Source organism: Neopelma chrysocephalum, unplaced genomic scaffold, assembly GCF_003984885.1.
Source record: "Neopelma chrysocephalum unplaced genomic scaffold, ASM398488v2 Primary Assembly neopelma1_74, whole genome shotgun sequence".
Classification (NCBI taxonomy): Eukaryota; Metazoa; Chordata; class Aves; order Passeriformes; family Pipridae; genus Neopelma; species Neopelma chrysocephalum.
Genome location: NW_020897735.1, coordinates 5550633 through 5566779, shown reverse-complemented (window position 1 = coordinate 5566779; position 16147 = coordinate 5550633). Strand labels below are relative to the sequence as shown.

At 44.9% G+C, this 16147-nt stretch overlaps 1 protein-coding gene across 2 annotated transcripts in view; it reads right to left on the bottom strand.

Moving 5' to 3' along the window:
* The window catches only part of ABL1 (ABL proto-oncogene 1, non-receptor tyrosine kinase), a 78664-nt gene that overhangs the window by 25834 nt on the left and 36683 nt on the right, over positions 1-16147 (bottom strand). The window contains exon 1 of one of the 2 annotated variants that reach the window (XM_027687737.1): positions 5963-6373. The exons of the other annotated variant lie outside the window; for it this stretch is intronic. Coding sequence (XP_027543538.1) covers positions 5963-6047 — 85 coding nt within the window. The 5' untranslated portion in view covers positions 6048-6373. Of the gene's footprint in view, positions 1-5962; positions 6374-16147 lie in introns of those variants that run through there. 2 annotated transcript variants of the gene reach the window in all.

Genomic DNA, 16147 nt, shown 5'->3' with positions numbered 1-16147 from the left:
AATCCCAGGTTAAGAAGTGGGGTGGGGAAGGCAACAAATGAGAGGATGGGTGGCCAGAAAGGGAGGATGAGGCCCTGAGTCAACACGGAGAAGAGCATAAAGGAAAGAGCAGAGTTGTGGTGACCCGAGTGTAGCAGAAGCTTGATAGACCGTGACAAAACACACTTTTAAAGGGCTGGGCCCCAAGAGGAGGCTGTCAGCAGACTGAGGACACAAACCCATGAAGCGAGAGAAGCAGACAGGACATGTCCATCTGGGAGCCACGTACAGCCGGCTGTCAGCAGCATTTATCCCTGCGAGCGATTCTCCGGTAAATCTGCCCAGACATTCCAGTCCTTCAGTGCAGGAATTAGACGTTGCTGTTCATACGTACTGAGGGTCTTTTTCAACAGCTTCCTCACCTCCTACTGCCGGTTTTAACTACAATTTTACAGCACTTCTGAGCTCTTCAGTGGGCCAGATTCCTCCTAATAAATCAGCCTGGCTGCTACACCTACGGGAGGCCATCCTGGCACGGCGATGGGGCAGGAAGCAAGCGTAATTCAATCTGTTATCGCTGCGCTGTCGTTCCTTCCGTGCATCCACTTTGTCTTGTGTTGCATCCCAGCAAGACTGTCATTTATTACTCTGATCATACAGTGCTCTGGATAACACCTGGATTCCTGGTAGGAGTTCCAAGGCAGCGCTGTAATTCAGTACTCCACTAACACCAACTAAATGATGACTCTTAATTAAAGTGGTGCAGACTTTGAAGTGAGACAACAGCAGCTTATATTTTGAGGCACTAGCCATAAGAATGTCATCGTTTCCCTCCTAAATTAAGTTTTTACCAGGAGATATTTATGCTTGCACACTAAAAGGTTTCGTAAGGGTAACCATCTCCTGCTCATTACTGTTTATACAAAGCCATGAATCATTGTTAGGGGCTGTGTAAGAAGTTCTCAGACATGAATAATTCTGGTCTAGATCAACGCAAGCAAATTTCCTTCCCAATGTAAAGGAAGGGTTGGGAAAAAAGGCAGGAGCACAGAATTACACTCAGCTTCTCCATAGCTGACTGCGAGGCAATCCCGAGGGAAGGAGGAGACCTCCTGTCTCCCTGCAAAGCAAACATCCTGTGGGCTTACAAACTGTGCTGGCAATTTTTCCACAAGGTTTGTAGAGCGAGGGAGAGCAGAACACATCTAGTAATCTCTCTGGAGGTACAACACATGCCACCTAAACCTTCTCCTTCCTCTACATTCCCTGTACTCTTCTTTTCCCCTGGAAGAAACTGCGATAAATGGCAGAATAGTTATGGATATTTAATACATCCAAATGGTCCTGACTCTGAGCACATAAGATGGAGCAGCTGCCTCTCTGTTCAGTATTTCCTTAGTGGTCCTCATGGATTCCCTATGCCTGACGGAATATGGATTTAAAAATTTAAAGAAAAAAAAAAAGTAAACCAGATCTTCCCAAAAAAGAAGGAAGGATTCATGTTTTATTTCAGATTCATCCCTTTAGTGAGATCAGGGTCACGAGGACACCCATGGCTCCTGCTGCAGTGCCTGTGCTCAAACGGGCCCTCACCACCAACTGCAGGGCTGGATCTTGTCTAACACTGAACCCCCTTGGTGGTGTGGTGTCTCCCCCTCCTTCTGATTCTGCCATCATCAAACACATCTGTTGCTGTTTTTTGTTTGGTTGTGGGTTGTTTTGTTGGGTTTTTCTGGAAGTTCACTCTTACACAGGCCTGTAGGTTCCCCCTGAGCTCATTCACTGAATTTGTTCCATTTATAACCCCTTAGTGACATGGCAAACATCATCTTTCCCCAGCCAGCTAATCACAGTTGTTGATGGACGGAGTGGAATAAGGGGCATGGCAGAAATTCGGATTTTATTCCCAAATCTGGTACTAAGCTGCTTCCTGACCTTAGACAATAACCTCTGGGAGAGGAAGGGGAAAGAGTAACCAGATCTAAGTGAACTTCAGTGACACTTCAATATTTCTGACAACTTCACCTTTGCAATTTTTGGTTTGGTTTCCTTACTAAGGGAGCAAAAGCAGTGACGTGTGTCCATTTCTGAGCCGTGGGAAGGGAATGTACCAAGCAAGAATCACCAATATTTACTGTTATATTCCCCTGTTTTACTAAGCAGCCCCACAGACTGCTCAGGGAAGGACTAACATGTCTGTTGATGATCAGTTTTAAGTCTGAAAACAGTTACAGCTTTTCCCAGGAAATGATAATCCTTTCCTCACCACATCCCATGGGAAATGGTAGCAAAGCACCATCAGCCAGATTTTTAAATGAGGATGGGACAGGCAAGAACCACTGGAACAAGCACATAATTAACACGCCATTACAGAGCCAGAAACGTGTTTAACAGCAAGAACTCTACAAGGGGAGGCAGCAACTCCAGCTTATTGCATTTGCTCTTCCTAACAGGGTGACCAAAGCCCTCCCTGCTGATCCTGGTGACATCAGGACAGGATGAGTCGCTGCATTGCTGATTTGGGTCTGGCTCAATATGTGTCCAAATGCATTAAAAAACCTCTCTCTCCAGGAACAGGGCAATGGCCACAGGCTGCTGCTCCTCCCCAGGGCTGTCTATTCTGCTGTTACAAGACACTCTTAAAAATAAAAAAAAGAGAGAGAGAGCCAATCTGACAGCTGGCAGGACAGGAATCATTTCAGTTAGAAAACAAAAGGACTTTACTAGTGTCCCCAAAATGGTTTTTAAACTTCACAGTGAACACTGACAAGTTTTAAACAAGGCTTCTGCCTTTCAGTGGTAGAGCCAAGCCCAAAAAGGCAGCAAGAGTATTTCAGCCCCTATTTGGGACATGGACATGTTCTGTTTTCCTGATCAGATTGGCAGCAGTACTCGCTGTGCCTCTTCCCTTCTACTCTTTACCCTTTCTTGGAGTGAAGTGGGTGAGGAATTATTCACTTTGGCAAAGGCAGAAAGGAGAAAGTAGATGACAGAAATTCAGATCTGTCACATTTTAAAATAATATTTACTAGTGGGAATAGAAATGAGGGCAAAGAAATGCCCAGCTCAAACATCAATATGAAAACTCAGTCATCATTAGAACCAGTTGAAACGTATTTTTGATGAAGTTAAGAAAAGATTTCAGCTTTTTCAGGGAGCAGAGCAGCCTGCCCATGCATAGTACCACACACAGCCATGGGCCACAGCACCTGTCAGCCCTCCACACCACCACAAAGAGGATCCACAAACAATCCTCATTCCTGCAAACTAACAGAGCATAAAGGCCTTTCAGAAGGGACCACCATGAAAAGAAAACCACATTTCTGATTACTTGGTCAAAAGGACGTGTACACCTACACATGGGCCTGACACTAAATCAGCCTTACACCAAATCCAGACTCAGAAGAGTATTCTCAAAAATGTGCTTAAAAATACAACAGACTTGATTTTCTTTTGATTTTTGCTACTCATCGACCAAGCACTGCTATGCTTCTATAAACACACAAAAAATAAAATAAGAAACTGAATTAAGTAAAATGTCATCCATCCTCCTGGCTGCAACTGGTTTTCCAAGCACCTAATGTTTCAGGTCTCCTAAACTAGTAGTAAAGAAACTTTCAGCCTTCCCTTTGTCCTGAACAGCTTCCCATACAACTAAGATATCAGGAGCAAAGTTAAATCCTCCAATGATATCACCATCATCTCCTTAATCCTTTCAGAAGCTTCACAGAGGCTGTGGAACACCCGTGGGAATGGACTGGCCATCACATGCTGCTCACAGAGATCCAGGAGCAATGATCCCTAGTTTCTGACCCTTGACATAAAACTGTCCCCTTCTCATCATCTGCCAAGCTTAAGTGGTTTCCATCAAAATTAACAAATCCGTATGTAAAAACTCGTTATCTTCTTAAGGGCAACACAAGCAAATGGTTTTCACTCGTGCCCTTGGAGTTCAGGGGTTTGGGACAAGCCACCACCACTCTTTTTAAAGAGTCCTCAACAGCACTTTCAACCTCATAATAATTTTAATAAGAAAGCTGCCCAGGAATACCACGTGGGGACCTTCAGCTTCAGAAAGGAATAACAGAAAATCCTATTTTTTTAAAAACTTTTTTTTTTCCCCACCAGATGAGTATAGATTTTCACTTCTTACCCTGCTACCCTGCTTACCAAGAGGTCCCCAATTGATTATGAGGGTCCTGGGCTGCCTGTCCTGACTGACTGTCACATCGTGGTCGCAGTTGCCACATCTGTTCACCTTTAACACGACACTCAGCTTTGCCCCATGCTGAGCTGAGAAGTGAGACTGAGCTACTTTGAGAGAAGACCGTTTAAAAGTTCAATGCTCGTTTCCCACCCCATTATAAAAAAAAAATAAATATGCAACAACAGTCTCAGGGAAGCAGAAGGCGAAAATATCACAATATTAATCGTGTTAATGATCACGTTCTTAACCCGCGCTGCCGATATGGCCAAGTTAAACTATGTTCTAATCCTATTATGCAACTGCATTGCAAAGTGGGAAGGGGGGCAGTGGTTGTAAGGAACACAAAAGAGAAAACTTGCAAAAACAGTCAGGGTAACACCCTTGTAACATCATCCTTTAGCATTCATTTCTGCAGGGAAGAGAGGCCCCAGATGCTCTGCCTGTTCTCCCAGGGCTGTGTTGAAAGATCCAACGGCACAGAGAGGAGGCCCAGCACAGCTTGGAGCTCATTCTCAACACACAGACTGAGCAATACCAGAGGCAGGGGACACAGACAGAGGTTTTATAGACTTAAAAGATCCCAGAAGAACTCAGTCGCATAAAAAGATCAAAATTACTCATATACATCTACCCTCTGTTTGGTTTCTGAAACTTTGAATAAACAAAAAAAGTCCTCTGGAAACCGTTCCTTGACTTTAGAGAATAGAAAATTCTTCAGAGCCACTAAATGCACCCGACAAATACAGACTCTTGATCCAAAACTACTTCAAGTGAGTTTGCCACGAGCAGCCATTTGTAGATTTTGAGATTCCTAACCTATGAATTTCCGAGGGCCGTTTCTGCACCGAATATTTGAGAGTTGAGCAACAGCGACTCGCAATAGGCCCCTGGAAATCAGCTGCTGCCTTTCGTGCCTCTGATTTGATGAGTTAGCACGGTCCTCCTGGCATGTGGATTATTTTTACTGAGGCAACATCCAGCAACACAAAAGAAGCTGAAGGAGCCTGGACGGCCCCAGTGGGTCGGACACGGGGGCTGGGGCTGGATGGGGGGACTGTAACGCTGCTCCACAGGTGGGGTGTGAAGCCATGAGGTCAGGCCAAGCAAGACCTCACCCCAAACTCCCCCCACCCAGCACGGTGCCTCAGCCGCCCAGGCTTTCCACCCCAAGTAGTTGAGTCCATATGTTTAACATCTCATTGTCTACAAGCAACCATGGGTGTGACTCAAAAAACACTTCTTAAAAGCAAGCATGCGAGAAAATTCAGCTCAGTGAATGCCTGTGGAAAGCAAACTTAGAAGGGGATAACCAAAATTAACTAAGACATTATGCGTTAACGCACGCTGAAAATATTTTACGGATGGACTCATCTAACTTTTCTTCTTGAGTCTGGAGTTGGGGTTTTTTTAACATCCAAAATAAGGGATATCTTCCCTCGGAAAAAAAATAAATAAAGCTGAGGCCTGAAGATACGGATTTGTTTATGGGCTCGGCAATAAGATCACTTGACATTTTACAACCATAAATGGTAGAGCCGCGCTCCCTCTGTATAACTGCACTTAATGAAAGGCACCTGGGTCTGGACGCCGCGAACACCCCTCGGTTCCTTCACCCCAACACCCAAAAACCCAGCCTGAACCTGGCCAGGACCAAACATGCCCCCAAGTCTGGCCCCAACTTCCAAGAGAGGGATATAACTCGTGCCTAGGATAGTGGCGGGATCGGGTTGTGCCCCCTGGGAACACGACCCAACTCCAGCCCCTTTGAGTACTCACCTTCCAGGTAGCAGCTGGAGGAGGAGGAAAGCCCCTTCTTCGATTTGCAACCCACCAATTTCAAGCAAATCTCCAACATTTTCATTTGTTAGAGTTTGGCTTCGGATGTCTGGTTTCCCTTCCCTCCCCCCCTTCTTCAGCTTCTTCTCTCACTGTGGAATTATCCGTTAAAAGTCTAAAAAGAAGTCTAAAAAGATCCGGTAAGAGTCAGAAAAAGTCCAGGAGAAGTCTAAAACAAAATATCCCAGAAAAGTCGACGAAATCCAGGGCTCTGAAAAGCATTACAAGGGCGAGCCCGAGAGGCGGAAAATCCAGGGGCCCCGCATCTCCTCTCCCGGGGAGTTAACTCCAGCCATCTTCCCTCCTTCCCAACTCTTTTGGCGGGAGAGGGAGGAGAGGGGGAGGGAAAAGAAAAAAAAAAAAAAGGAAAAAGGAAAAGAAGAAAGAAGAAAAAAAAATAAAAGCGAAGCCAACCAAGTTGGGCAGAGTCGGTCGTGCCGGGCGAGCGCTGGGAGCTGGGGCTCCGCTGCCAACAAAGGGCCCCTCAGCCACCGCCGGCCTCCATGACATCAGGCATCCAGCAACGCCCTCGCTCCTTAACCTCCTCCTGCCTGCGCCTCTCCCAGCAACACGGAGGCCAGGGGGAAAACCAACAGGTTTCCCACTCCCGGGAGAGCCCCTGCTCGGTTCGGGAAGGCGGGGGGGGGAAAGGCGGGATGGAGGAGCGAGGCTGCTGCGCTGGCGCTTTGTGCGCGGCGGGTGCGCCAAGCGAAGTGTGGGCGAGCGGCAAAGTCTTCAAAGCGCGTCATTTCACAGAGGATTAAGGGGCTGTTGGAACACTGGGAACGGGGAGAAGCAACCCGAGAGCGATGCCCATTTGTAACCCGGCACAAAGAGCGGCGGGGGAGCTGGAGCTCCTTCCCAGGGATCCTGCCTTAGCATCTCTGTGCTAATTACAGGCAACGGGACTCAGGTTTCAGCTGATGCAGTGGCACAAGCAAGATACTGCCAAAAGTTTTCACTCTCCCACTGTCTACTGTTCTTTTTCCCTGCAAACTGTGCCCTTCCCCTGCAGGTTTCTCAAGGCTACACATCAATTAGTGCTCTCTGATTTTGCATTTTTAATAGATTATTTTCTAGCATCATTGTGCGCGTCCTTCTTGAAACAACCATCGCTTTTGTTATATATATTTATCTTACTATATATATCTAACGGAGATAGCAAATTGCAGTTTTTTCCACTCAAAAATCCCCTTTCATCTCCCAGACCTCAGGGAGCTTTTGCTGCTCGGAGCAAGAGGTGCTCAAGGGTGTAGAGCTCATCAGGGGTACAAAACAGAGAGGTCGGGGAAAACGGCCTGGGAAGCTGATCCCAGCACAAACCACACTGCAACGTGTGGAGTGCTTGGTGTGTCACACACAGAGCCAACAAAGCAGCAAATCCTCATTTCTGTCCCTGAAAGCTTGCCTTCACATCTGACAGTTTATTTTGGCAAGGTTACTGACTAGCTAGTGCTCTTTTGCCCTCCAACGTTTTCAAACACTGAATACTTGAGGGGAAACTCTGCATGCTTCCAGCATCTGAGGACCATGCCTCCGAAACAGCAAACATTGCTCAGACTCTTTAAACATTATTTTACAGCATTACTTTGCCTCAGCCTTCTGATCCATGGGGTGTACACATGAAAGACAGCTTGGAAAAAAATCCTTGATCTCTCAAGCTGTGCTGAACTGCAATAATAGCATTTGCATCTTTTTTTTTAAATAACACAGAGAAATAATCACAGTAAGGACAGTGTGATGTTCGAAGCGCTTTCATGCTTTTCTCATGAAATATCCACATGAATGTGGATATTCCCATTTAATACATCAAGAAACAGTGAGAACACTTCAACATTTCCTCAGTTCAGACAGTTCAGCAAAGAGATGAGGCCCCAGATCCCATCCCCACCTCTGGGAGACTGCACAAGCATTGTGAAGACAATGATACAGTTCCCTCCGCGCTCTCCCGTCCTCCTTCCACTTCTGGAGGAGGATTTCTATTTTATGGAAGCACTAAAGCTTCAAGAGAAACCAATACCTAATCCACTTGTTCCCTGCCTGCCCAACATGGAACTTGTGTGGAAATGCACTGGGAGAGAGAAAAAAAAGGAAAGAAAAAAAAAAGGAGTTAAACACAGATTTAGAGGAGAAAGGTTACATAAATCACAGGAGGAGCTCAGTCCTCACGTGCTTCGGCCCATGTTTAGAGAACTAAGATGAAATGATGTCTTAAGAGCAGACCAAGCATCTTGCACGCAACTTCTTTTCCATGTCAGGAGCATCCCCATCCCTATCCCGCTACTCCTGCAGCTGTAGGAATGAGGAATCCCCACAGCATTCCCTGGCAGTACAAAGGCTGTCCCCCATGAACACCACCCAGACATTACAATTAAGGTGAACACAATGAGCACCAGCAGAATTAATGCGGATTACATTCCTGATGAACTCCTGGGGTTCTTATTCCTGAAGAAGAATGCCTCATCTCAAATTAAATTAACCCGCCTGCAGAAGAACCTCACTGCAGGAGAAACACATCCACTTGGGGAGCTAAACACAAAGAGCTATCCTGGGATAACTTCCTCTGTAGATAAACAAATTAATTCCCTTTATGCTCCCAGGCAGACACGCTTGTGTGGTCCCTGTGCTACAAACATCATCCTTCAACATTTCCTCTTTTGTGTCATGGCAATCTGGGCTGTAAATACTTTGAGCAAACACCCTCTGCCTTTCCTGAATGCCATGAAATTAACTGGTGATACAGAAATAAAAGCCATATTGGTAGTGTCACACAACCTCTGCCACTGTTACAACTGTCAGCTATTAATCCCTTTCAGGTTGGTTTGTCATATACACATCTTAGAACAAAGTCAGTCATGAAACGTGCACAGAATTCTGGACTACAGTGACTGATGCAACCTTCAACTCAGGCTCTGTGTTGCAGAATAATGAAACAATTTGGTTGGGATCAGGCTCAGAAGGTCTCCAGTTCCAGCTCCTGCTCAGAGGGTGGCTATCTCTCTAGATCAGGCTTTTCCAGGCTTTTTGCAGCTAAACTTTAACTGAGTCTGCTGAGCCATTGAACACTTTTCATCCTCTCGCATCTCCCCAGCTCTGCCTTGCTGCAAGTTTTAAGTGTTGCTTCTCCTCCTTCTGCTGTGCACCTCTGAGAAGAGTCTCCAGCCACCAGTTGGGTGGTTATGAGAGCCCTGAGACCCCTTCCATCCCCTCTTCTCCATCCAAGTTAAAGGCAGCTCCCTTGGCCCCAGGGGGCACCGCCGGCTCCAGCCCCCGCCAGGCTCCCTCCAGTGTGTCAGCATCTGCTACGGGGGAAGGAGGGAGCTGGACAACGTGCTCCAGATGTGGCTTCACAGGCGCCAAAAAGAGGGAAATAATCACTTCCCTCGACCTGCTGGCTCTGCTCTCGTTAATGCAATCCAGTATCCATTAGCCTTTATTGTTCATGCTCCTACAAGAGCACAAACCTATTCAGCCAACGGCCTTCGTGTTTGAGCTGCTTCTAGCAGACAGATATTTGTTCTTTCCTTTCTTAAAGCTACCCAAAATCTGAGGACAGTTTTTTTTCCAAAAGAGAATGTTTGCACACACAACAGCAGCAGCGAAAGGACTGGACCCCATGAACAGAAAGTGAGTTTTGGCATGATCCCACGTGTTAGCAGCTGGAGCGAATTTTGTTGCAATACCATTAAAACCAGCTTGAGTGTTTGTCGCCCATTTAAAAGCAGAGCTTAATTTTGGTTTAAAATCCTCTTCTGAAACATGGAAAGATAACAAAACTTGAAGTCTCAAACTCTGGGCATTTTTTGGTAGTCCCATTCAGATGATTTGGGATGGAAAAAGTCACTTGAAAACATCACAAAGTAGTGGTTAAAGCAAAGGAGTAAAGGAGCATGCCAGGAAAAGAGCAGATTCGTGCTTACAGTTTTGAGTTACCTGTGCCTTATCTTTCTCTTCTATAAATGCCATTGAGAATTTCCCCACAGGTCATAAAGACTAACCCAGTGCCAGTTGTTAAACACTTTTTTTGTCTCTGGAGCAACAAAATGTAGAATCACATAATTTGTGAGATGCGTTTTTCTGAGTAAGTGATAAGATTACATGTGATTTTGGGCATCCATAGGTCAACTGTCTTTAGGATTAAAAATAGATCCATGCCACAGAGCACTCCCATGCTACACAGTTCTCTTCTGATGACATCTCTCACACAGTGGAATAACAGATTCTATCACCATTACCTGATTAAAAATATATGTGTATATGAAAATGATCAAAGAAGCCTATGTCGAAATCCATGAATGACCACAGCATGTGCTACAGATGCAGCTGTAAGAAAGCTGGTCTTTGATCCAACAGCACATGCAGCATTGCCTGTTTTCCTGGGGGTTTGTCCAGCTTTGACTGACAGATTCCAGTTTTACTTTGGATTTTCAGGTCCTCCACCATTAAATGACTTCATCCACTCTTAGATACAAATTGCCAAATGTTCGGGGAGATGCTGGTGTCTATTAAATAGAGACCAGCCACTTTAAAATCCTGGCTACTAAACTCTACCTTCTGGGCAAGTGAAGCACAAACACACTGGTGGAGTCCTGTAAAGCTGTTTGCAAAGAGTCCAACTTCAGTGGATCGATTACATTGATTGAATCACAAGAGCTTTGAGAAATTCCTTCTGCCAAAGAAAGCAGGGCAGAAGGTGAGTCTGAGACTGGTGAGTGCACATCCCACACCCAGCCCGTTAAAAGCCACCTCAGATTTAAGCAACTGTCTCGAGTCAATCACCTCTTAGTCTCAAGGAATTGTTCAGACACCTTGTAACTACTCCAAAGGACGAGTGGAAACAAGTCTTCCAGGATACTCCACGGTTCTTCACTTACTGGCAATGACAGCACTGCTCACAAGGAGATGACGTTTGGGATTTATTTGTAATACCTGCCACGTAACGGGCAGAGGGTGAGAAAAGTCCTCCTTGGTGTGTGCACACAGAATGACTAAATCAGCCCAGTAAAACTTTCCAAGTGTGTTCATGCACCTCAGGAGAAAGCCCAAGTGACCAAGATACTGAAGGATCTCTCAACTTCCACCATTCTGGTGAGCACTAAGAATCCTTAATACCACTGGCTTTAGGAATGCACACCCAGATAAACAGGGCTCAAGTGGTTTTACTGCTCTGCCCAGACGTGTGTGTGTGTGCCTTCAGACATGTGTGTGGTGTGTACTACCACCCCAACCTTCTCCAGCACTGCCCAACCTCAGAACCACTCCACCTGTGCTGCCAGTGTCTCTCTTCTTCCAGCTTTTTACATAGAAACCTCTGCCTTTCCTTTTCCACTTCATACACAAAGCATTTTTAGAGACCACTGTTCTACCTTCCTGTTTAAGTTCTTCTCAAAACCCAGCTGACATGTTTACAACAGCTAGTTAAAACAGCATGTTAGAAACAAAAGCCTCTTGCTACTACTCTGACCACGCTACAATAGGCATTATTGTAAATAAAATAAAAAAAACCCACACATGGATTTGAACAAAGGCAAGTTAACACCTGAGGGCAAAGAGTGTTTTCCTTCCTTCAGCCACCATCCAGCACAGCATGAACGGCCCTGCAAGAGCACAGAGAGGTGTCTGCACGTACAGTGAAATATTAACACTCCTGGCACTTGGACTTTGCAAGTCCCACTCTCACAGGAAGAAACTTCAAGAAAAAAAGAAAAGCCAGGTTACAAAAAGTCCACTGTACACATCAACGGGAAAGCAACGGGTTTTGCAATAAAGCATGTGCATTTGTTGGGTTTTCTCCTCGATTTAACAGATGTTTGTTATTTGCAATGTTCATGAGTGAAGGAGGCGGCTGGGAAGTGGTGGGATTTCAGAGATGGGACAGTCAACTATTTGAAATTCCTTTCAAGCAACGGGGCAGAATCCTTATTTTTTTAAGGTAGTAACAAGGCAGAAGGTACTACTAAATTCCTGCAGTGCTGATCTGTCTTCACTGTACTCATGTAAAAACACAAGATGGGTTGTGGGCTCCTCAGGGAATTGCCTGGGGTATTAGCATGTGAAGCCTGCAAGGTTAAATTTAAGTCCAAACAGCCTTGTCACAAATCACTGGAAAAGTTTTGGGCCTCTTCCATTAAATGTTTTTTTGAAACATCTGCAGGCAAAGAAGAAATAAGAAGTTTCTTGCACTTTTCTGATGTAAAAAAACAACAGCGTACCTTAAAGAGACAAAAATTGCACAAATTCCTACTCAGTGTAATGACTGAACTTCCTTTGTCCAGGCAGTTTATTAAGGTTGCAAAAGAGGGAGCAGGGACTGGGAGTTTCTGTGCAAGAGGTAGAATCACATCAGTTTAGGAATCCTACTGAAGCTCAGTGTTTTCTGCCAGACCAGGGAGGAGAAGACTCACAAGACAGCCAGGATGCAATCAGAGAAGATACATGCTTGGAAAGTATCAGCAAATAAATTTTAGAGAAATTTCTTTGCCAAATACTGACTCAGATCTTGAGTGGGAGCATTTCCGTATTTCTTTTAAATGAAAAGGCAAGGAAATGCAGATGAAAAAGTTAAATTTAAAAGAAGAGGTTAAAACTGGGAGCTCAGAGCTGATAACTTTGTGGGCTTTTCTTGAGGAACTCTGAGCACGTCCACAGGAAGAGCCAGAGGGACCAGTAAACAGGGTTTAGTCCTGCCAGTAACTAAGTGGTTAATGTCTTCCATTCAAGAGCTGAAAAATCTGCCAAAGCAGAAGAGCAGGCCTCAGAGATCAAATTACACATGAGGAGGGGGTGGAAGGGGAGAAGAAGGAAAGAAAACAAGTATTACTGAACCACTGCTGCAGGAGACCCAGCGGGGATTAGGAGGAACATGGAAGAGGAGAGGTTTATCCAGCGCTGGCTGTAAACACACACTGGTCCGTGCCTGCACCTTGTCACTCCCACTGTGAGAACACTGACCTGTCCTGAGCACCTGAACACCAGCCAACTTGGAAAACCCTTCGTGCATCAGCCATTGAATTCACATTATGGCACCAGCTGAAGTTCCTTTCTCCCCCTTCTCTCCACCCAGGCAATGTGGTTGTGCTGCGTTTTCTCTCCCAGCTGGAGAGTTCAGGTTTAGGTCTGGGCACAGATCTATGGATGTGTCCTGCACAGATCTATGGATGTGTCCTGCACACCTGCTGCTGCCACAGGGATGGGAATCACCAAAGGACTTGAAAAGCAAAGAGGAAAAAAAACACACAGGGCAAATAATAATAATGCACAAATAAACAAATAATCGATCAAACCTAAAAGCTGTTCAGCTCCTTTGCCTTAAAGCTGATCGCACAAAGGAGGTCTCACAGCAGTATTAACATTTTTACAGCCATTTCCAGGCAGGGGAAGGTTCCCTTCCCAGCCACACATCACTTCTATCCTCATTCACCTAAGCTGTTCCAGCACTGAATTCAGCAAAGATTATTGTAATTTTCTGAAATGCAGAAAATTTCAAGTAACATACTCAGCAACAGGAGAGGATAAATTCAATTGCAAAGATCATTTTTCTCTAGGGATCTAATCCTAAACCGTGCCTTTGAACAGTATCAATATCGACAGACAGTGACCTTTACAACATACATGTTTCCTGACACTGCAATGAGTATGCTTTTTTTTTAATTAAAATAAATAATAATAAATTAAAAAACCACACAAAAAACCCAACCCAAAACTCCAAATCCCAGTGCCTTCTACTCAGGAATTCCAGACGTCACTAATTCACCCACAGGGGAATACATACTATTTTGAGAAAGAAGTAGAAGCCCTTTGTAACTACAGAAATAAAAAATAATCCATATAAGTATAAAAGATGCTATATAAAGCCATTTACAATCACTTGATTTGAATTACACTATTTATCCACCACTGGATCTACTCTCAGCCTCTCTCAGATGTGCAGGTAAGTGCCTGGTGCTCCACAGCACTAATTGCTTATTATTCCCAGTGTAAGAAATTAAATATATGCTCCCAGAAAGGAAAAGCTTCCAGTTAATTAGAACTGCCTGCAGCAATGGTTCCCTCCAAACAGTTCAGCATTTTATTTTGTTGTCAGGACACAATATAAGAAGTTTTAAGAGTCCTGCTGGGACTATGACGTAAAGGCAGGACCAGTGTTTTTTCCTGTGAAGACTGGGGCCAACAGGAAGAAACTGCAGACAGAAATAAGCTGCTTCACCATGAAGAAAGGCAAAAATAAAATGTATATATACACCTCTGTCCTGGTCCAACTGGAGCAGGGATGCAGGAAGAGGTCTCCAGTTTACTCATGCACTGCTGAGTGCAAATGCAGTTCGAGTGCTAGACCTAGTGCTAAACTCTCACAAGGGTTTAACACACTTTTTCAATTCCTAAACATAAAAACACATTTTTATTTGGATTTTTTTTTAAAAGGTAGGGAACATTCCCCCCTAGGTCACACCATTAAGACAAAGCAAACGTCTGACACTGAATTCATAAGGGGCAAAAGTTCTTCAACTAAACTCCTTCAGGATGAGTTTTCCTCGGTATGCTCAGAGTATCATGCTTGTCATATCTGCACTTAGATTTAGAAAATGGCATGAGACTGTGGGATACCTCCATGTTTTCTGCCTTTCCATGCAAAAGTGGCAAGATAAGGAAGGAAGGTGTAAGAAAGAAATCGGTGCTACTGACCTCCAGTAACCCCAAACTCTGCCTGTTCCATGTATGTTGAGAAATCCAAAATTCCTCTCTATTCACTCCCTCTTTACCTGCCCACCTCTAATCAGAGCCATTCCCAGAGCAGATATGTTACATGTGGTCTGAGGTTTACAGCTGTTGGAGTGAGTAAAGACTGGAGGTTCTGTCTGCCCACATACCAGACAGAAAATAGAGAGAAGTGCAGAGGAATCAAGGAATAGTGACTGCCAGCACCCTACAAGCCATCTGACCCTGCTCCACACTGGCCCTAGAGCTGCCACTTCTTTCATTTCAGGCTCAGCCGAGTCACTTCACTGCTCAGGGAGAGAAGTAAATCTTGAGGATCTGCACAAACGATCAAACAAACAAACACAAAAGTAAAATACCTGTCACTGCTTTGAAAACTTGCACAATGAAGCAGGAGGGCAGGAAGCAGGAAAGAACTACAGGTCGTGCTGATAGGGAGTGAGGGTCCTCAGCCAGTTAACCCCATCTAAACACAGAGTGCCTTGGACCCATCTTTCCCATCTTCTCCCTTTCGTTGGCACAGTGCTCACACAACCATATGGTGACCCAGTTCAAGAATGTGAAGGCTCTCCTCACTGTATGTTCACACAAATAACAGTGCTGGCATCATGAGGGGGCTAGGAAAGCTGTTTTTTAATTCAAAATACTCAGAAAATAATCTGTATTGACAGACTGTATGAACATCTTAATCTTGCCAGCCTTTCCTGCTGAGAGAGCCACAAACAAACCCCAAAGAAATAAATGTGAATGTTGGACTGGACCAGCTACAGATCCATTTCATTAATCATTCAGAGACCCTCAAATGGACCACAGAGTCATTCAGTGCTGGGAGAGCTGCTTCCACCTGAAATGGAAGCACTTCAGCCAGCCTCGAGTAACTGGCTGCACTCCAGTCTGGATCCAGGGAATGCAATGCCTCAAATTCCTAGAGAGCTGACAGATACCCAGATATGCAGCAGTGCTGCAATACAGACAGTGCTCTCTGAAAATACAGCCTGGGGAGAAACCTTCTGCAGTAACAAGTTCCTCTGCAGCTCCTCTCTAAGCCTCTCCTGATTCTGGGGGTGTTTCATGAAGCTCCAGACAGAAGATATGACCAATCTGTAATAAAATTCACAGCTTTTCCTATTTCTGATTGATCTCCAGTCCATACTGAGGTGTCATGGCAGTGATATGTAAGTCAGGTAGATATGTAAGTCAGGTAGATATGTAAGTCAGGTAGATATGTAAGTCAGGTAGATATGTAAGTCAGGTAGATATGTAAGTCAGGTAGATATGAAAGTCAGGTAGATATGTAAGTCGGGTAGGCTTTCATGCAGAAAGCCCAGATTTCATTGTCCATGGTGTGCTCAAGATTCCCTGTGCAAGTTCCTCTGCCTGCCCAGCCAAGTTAGAGATATTATATCAAAT